The sequence below is a fragment of the Octopus bimaculoides genome, chromosome 9 (genome assembly GCF_001194135.2).
Source record: "Octopus bimaculoides isolate UCB-OBI-ISO-001 chromosome 9, ASM119413v2, whole genome shotgun sequence".
NCBI lineage: Eukaryota > Metazoa > Mollusca > Cephalopoda > Octopoda > Octopodidae > Octopus > Octopus bimaculoides.
Window position 1 is genome coordinate 41,473,888 of NC_068989.1, and position 5,901 is coordinate 41,479,788.

The 5,901-nt window shown below is 37.9% G+C and overlaps 1 protein-coding gene across 2 annotated transcripts in view; it reads right to left on the reverse strand.

Annotated features, from left to right (window-relative positions):
• LOC106872555 (tRNA:m(4)X modification enzyme TRM13 homolog) overlaps window positions 1–5,901 on the reverse strand; it is a 51,195-nt gene that overhangs the window by 9,776 nt on the left and 35,518 nt on the right. For both annotated transcript variants that reach the window (XR_008264890.1, XM_014919582.2), the window contains exons 6-8: window positions 5,436–5,542; window positions 3,167–3,245; window positions 1,876–1,964 (exon numbers count right to left, since the gene is read on the reverse strand). Coding sequence is in view for 1 of the 2 variants with exons in the window: in XM_014919582.2 (XP_014775068.1) it covers window positions 1,876–1,964; window positions 3,167–3,245; window positions 5,436–5,542 (275 nt within the window). In the remaining variant the exon portion in view is untranslated. The remainder of the gene's footprint in view (window positions 1–1,875; window positions 1,965–3,166; window positions 3,246–5,435; window positions 5,543–5,901) is intronic.

Genomic DNA, 5,901 nt, shown 5'->3' on the forward strand with positions numbered 1-5,901 from the left:
AGTCCTCAGCCCCCTCCTATTTATCATAGTCCTCCAGGCAATAACACAGGAATTCAAGACAGGATGCCCCTCGGAGCTCCTTTATGCTGATGACCTTGCTCTAATTGCTGAGTCACTATCAGAACTAGAGGAGAAGTTTCAGGTGTGGAAGCAAGGATTAAAATCGAAGGGCCTTAGAGTCAACCTAGCTAAAACCAAAGTCCTAATAAGTAGGAAGGCAGACAAACCACAAATCCCTTCACGTAGATGGCCCTACTCGATCTGTAGAAAAGGTGTATGTAGAAACTCTGTAAGATGTACCCAGTGTAAGCTATGGACACATAAGAGGTGCAGTAATATCAAAAGGAAGGCTAACTAGCAAGATAGTTTTTGTATGTGGCAGATACCTTCTCTAAGCTTTGAATCCTAGAAAGGACATTAATCCTAAACTATCAAAGCAAAATGCTGAATGCATACTGAAATAATTTATTTGCTTTTTAATCTTTTACCTGTTCTGTCTGGAGGAAAGGGCAGTGTTCTCTAAGATTGGTGAGATTGATGCTGTTAGTATTCTATATAAATTGTTGCAGGTTAACACCAGTAGCAAAGGCATGAGCAGAGAGAAGGTAACAGAGGGCATGATGTTCTTGGAAGAAAGGACTTGGTATGGTGGTTAGTGCAGGCCTAATAGAGTTGGAAGCAACAACAGTGATATGAAGTGGAGAGAATGGATTCAGGGTGTTTGAATAATGGAAGTATGAAACCAAGCAGCACCTGAGGTCATTATATTAGTGATAGCAAAAAAAACTATGAGAGCAGTCAGCATGCCTGTGAGCCAGAGGGTGGAGTGTGCTCTCACATGCACAAATACCCTTTGAAATACTACAATATCATAGGATCCCAACTACAGTAACATGCAATCTGGACAAAGTACTGCATTTCTTTCTCTCCTTTCTCTTTACACTGAATTTGCATTTTAATTGATAATGTCATCACACTGATCTTCCTTATACAGTAAAATCTTCACTGTTTCCCAAATAAATGACAATACGGTATTTTAATGTTTTGGATCATTTCTTCTCCCTTCTTCCTTTTTCTTAATAAAATGACATGACAACCACTTCAACAGATACACAAATACACTAATATACACTTTTTAAACCTGTACCATAGGATAGGTCTTTGGTGGGCTTTGTCTAATCTGTGTGGTAGCCACATTAACTGTTTCTTCCTTAAACATTACATGCATTCAACATATGGTTTACCCAGCAAAGTGACCACATTGTGTGGTCTGCAAACCCTACATTGTGCCACTGATTTCAACAGACTTACAAACATGCATATATACATATACTAACCCATTTAAACAAACAGAGGTACACAAATCCCTCAAAAATACAAAAGCCAACAAAGCAGTGAATACAATGCCTGAGTGTCAGATGAAATATCTTGTGGGTTTTGGTTATGACCCTTTATATTCTATGTTCAATTTCTTGCCAAAATTAACATCGCCTTTCACTACCACCACTGCTACTTCTGCCACTGCCACCATCACCATCACTATCATTTAACATGCATTTTCCATGCTGGCACAAGTTGGGTGGTTTGAGAGAAGCTGGCCAGGCAGAAGACAGCACCAGGCTTCACTGCCAGTTTCGGCATGGTTTTATGGTTGGATGCCCTTCCTAACATCAATCACCTTACAGAGTGAACTTATCCTTTCAGGATATATAAAATAAACAAACTAAAGTACCAATAAAGTACTGAGGTCGATATAATTGACTGTTCCCTTCTTGCCAAATTAATGATCCTGTAATTATATTAGAAACAATTATCTTTAACAAAACATAAACATGTAGAAAAAAACATGAATTTCAGAAATAGTGTTAAACCTACCTTATATCTGATATGACTTTTATCTACTAAAACGTAGAGGCCATCTTCATTATCAGGAATTGCTTTCTGAAGACAATTAGAGAGTTGACCTGAAATGTAGATATAGAATATTTATTTTATTATGTATCTTTTTTTTTATAACCAGGTGGAAGACTACCTGTAGACCCTTTACAGGGTCTCTGAGATTGATGGGAGGGAAAAAGGAAGTTATCCTCAAACTGAAGGTTTACAACAGAGTGAACCCTAATGAAGACACCCAAGGGCCAGGTGGTGATGTTAAACCAAGAAATGGATTATCTGATCCTCAAGCAGGCCTTGGTAAGATTTGAACTCAGAACATAAAGAACCAAAACCGACACCATAAAGTATCTGATCCTATGATTTTAGATTTCCACCAATTCAATGCGGTGGATTGGTACTTTTTTTATCAACCCTGCCCATTGAAAGGCTGAAAAGCTAAGTTAACATTGGCAGGATTTGAACATAGTGTGTTGAAAAAGCAAAGTTGATTTCAGAGTGATTTCAAAGAAAGTAAGCTGACTTTCGTGGAATTTTAACTCAAAATTTTGAGAAATCAAGGATTTGAATTAAGTTGTATGTACAAAAAAAAGACTGGATGAAGCTTGTATAAGGGAAGAATGGTGCTACATGGTAATGAGATGTGTGTTATCTAGCACTCTATCTCTCTGATGGATCATAAGTCTAGCTGTCCCTAATGAGTCAGTTGTGAAGCACACGTGCTATCCAAGGATAGTTGGCCTCATAGGTGGCACATGTGCTTCACAGACCCACAACAAATCAAATGACTTGAAATGTTTCAGTTTTGGAGGGAGAAGGGGCACTGCATAATACAGGGTATTTGGGCTAAATTTGATGAGTTTTTTTATGTCTCCTTTTTTCAGGAACAACTAAATGTATTGGTGAGCAGTCAATGGCTTTTGAGAGCATAAAGATTAATTTGAGAAAAAAAGTTAGATGATATGGAAAATTGTAAGCCACCTGAATATTGGAAAAGAGTAACCTGTATCATGATGATTTGTATCAGGTGTCAAAATGCCAACATCGTGACTACTGCTCAATGCTCTGTAAACACTATGAACATGACATGGACAGCTGCAATGGAGACTACACAACCATAACAAGCTGAAAGAGACACAGTAGTTCTGACTGTGTCCAAATGCTGGAATTCATCCTAACACATAGTAATCCATGGGATTTCATTCAAGAGAAATAAAAAAGGCCTGAATATAATGAAATAAAACACTGCAACAAAATGGAAATCTACCCTCACCTTTGCCAGCACCAAGTTCGACATAAGTGTAACCTTTCTTCAGTAAATTCAACTTCTCCAGATGACCAATAAGAGATGCCTTATCATAAACAAAGAAGATATAAAAGTAAATATTTCATTAACATATATTTGTATAATTAACTCTGAAATAGTCATTGTTTTGCTTAGTTTAATGCCAGCCTTTCCATGCTTGTATGGCTTAGATAGCAGATGACTGAAATAGGATTTTTAGAGCTGGATGCCCTTTCTGTCACCAACCCTTCAAGTAAGGTATATATATCTTTTTATATTCCAGAGGAATTTGAAAACACAGAGTAGGAAATGTCAACAAATATCACCAGCTGCTGCCCAACCACAAACAATGACATCACTATTTTTAGCCATAGATCATCACACACACAGAGAATATACAAGGAGCTTTTGTCAACTGATGTAATGTAATAGGTATGTACTACGAGCACTCAGCTTAGTTTGCCACAAGTAGTGAAATTTTTGATTTTGTGAAATTCGTGTTTTTATGTATGCTGTAGTCTGCAATTTTGTCATGGACAGGAACAAATAGCCAACATGAAATTTTGCGTTAAACTTGGGAAGTCTGCAATAGAGACATTGAGCATTCTTCAGCAAGCTTATAGTGATGAGGCATTGGGTTGTACACAATATTTTGAGTGGCATGGGTGCTTCAAAAGTGAAAGAACATCTCTGGAAGATGATGAGTGATCTGGAAGACCTGGCACGAATGTCACCATAGAGATATGGTATTGTGCATCAAGAATTTGTCCCCCAGGCCAGACCATCAATCAAGGGTTCTACGGCAATGTTTTGAAGCATTTGTGGGAGGACATTCAGTGGAAACCACCAGATCTGTGGAGCATGAAGAATTGGATTCTTCACAATGACAATGCACCTTGTCACCAAGCTCCACTCACTTGTGAGTTTCTTGCCAAAAGCAACACGGTATCACTTCCGCACCTGCCCTATTTGCCAGATTTAGCATGTGCAGACTTCGATCTCTTCGCCAAGATGAAAATGCAGTTCAAAGATTGTCATTTTAACAATGTTGTCGAGATCCAGAGAAAATCACAGAAAATCCTTAACTCGCTTATGGAAAACAATTTCCAGACCAGATTCCAGGCCAAGAACACTGGGACCATTGTATTACTGTGCAAAGTGACTATTTCAAAGGAGATGTTGTTAAAACTTAGGTAAATAAGTTATTTTTTATTAAACAAAACTAGTCCAAGAACCTTTTGATACCACCTTATATGTATGTATGTATATGTGAGTGAGTGTGTCTGTATGTGTGTGTGAGTGTATATATATGTTTGTATGTACTAGTCTGTCTCCACCTATCTTCATAATGACACTGATCTGGCAGCAGTAACAGATTTTGTATACATCATCATCATCATCCTCATCATCATCATCATCACCATCATCATTGCTGCTGCCACCATCACCATCATTATCATCATCTTTATGTCTGTTTCTCATGTCGGCATGGGTTGGGTGATTTAACAGGATCAGACAAGTTGGAGGACTGTGTCTTGTACAAATGTTTCGGTCTTCACTGTATCAGCACCCAACTGGTACTTGTTTGTTGCTGAGTAGACTGAAACAACATGAAATGAAGTGCCTTACTCAAGGATACAACATGCCACTTGGTTTAGGAATTGAACCCGTGACTTTATGATTATAAGCTGATCCCCATGAAACAATGAGTCATGCACCTTCAGATGCACAAAGTACATTAACATAGTTCTTATTTGTTCTAAAGTACAGCAAGAGTTAAAAACTGGGGGAACAATTGCAACAGGGTGTACTATGAAGGGATTTTGGCTGCTGTTTCAAGCAGGTAAAACACATTTATACAATAACTTAAAAAAGTTTGGCAGGGCCATAGGCAAAATGTCAGTCACATCATCATCATCATCGTCATCATTTAATGTCCATCTACCATTCTGACATGGGTTGGACAGTTTGACAGGAGCTGACAACCCAGAAGACTGCACCAAGCTTTCACTGTCTGTTTTGGCATGGTTTTTATGGCTCAATGCCCTTCCTAAGGCCAAAAAAAAAAACCCCCAAAAAAAACAGGGATTTGTGGGTAAGAATCTCACTGGAATCTGATAGTCCAGGATGCATTGCTTTCAACTTTATCTTCTATGATTACACATATTTTCCAGAAATCCCATTGGCTGATAACCAAACAAAGAACAATTCAAAACGTTATCATTAAAATTTGGAATATTTAGGCAAATAAAAGAACCTGTTGTCGTCTTTGGCGATGAGCTTGTATACCATAGTAAGGATTGTTCATTTCTTCGTACATGCAGCTGTGCCATAATTCTTCCTTTGTAATCTCAGGAGTGTGCGCTGAAATATAAAACCAAGCAGTATTGGTAATATCTGCAATCTCTATATAATAGTAGCTGATATAAATGCTTGGTTGGTTTGTTGATTTCTCTAGTCATATTTTACATCATATGGAGATATATACATACATACACAAACACACACACACACACACATATATATATATATATATATATATAGCGAGAGAGAGAGAGAGAGAGTGGGGAGTGAGAGACAGAGTAAAAGAGAAAAACAGAGAGTGTGCATACTAGGCTTAGTGGTAGGCAATGAGTAAAGAAATGCTAAAACACACAGAGATAGAATCACAGGAGAAGAGAAGGAGGGGGAGGAAGAAGAAGAAAAAGGGTGTAAATGACAAT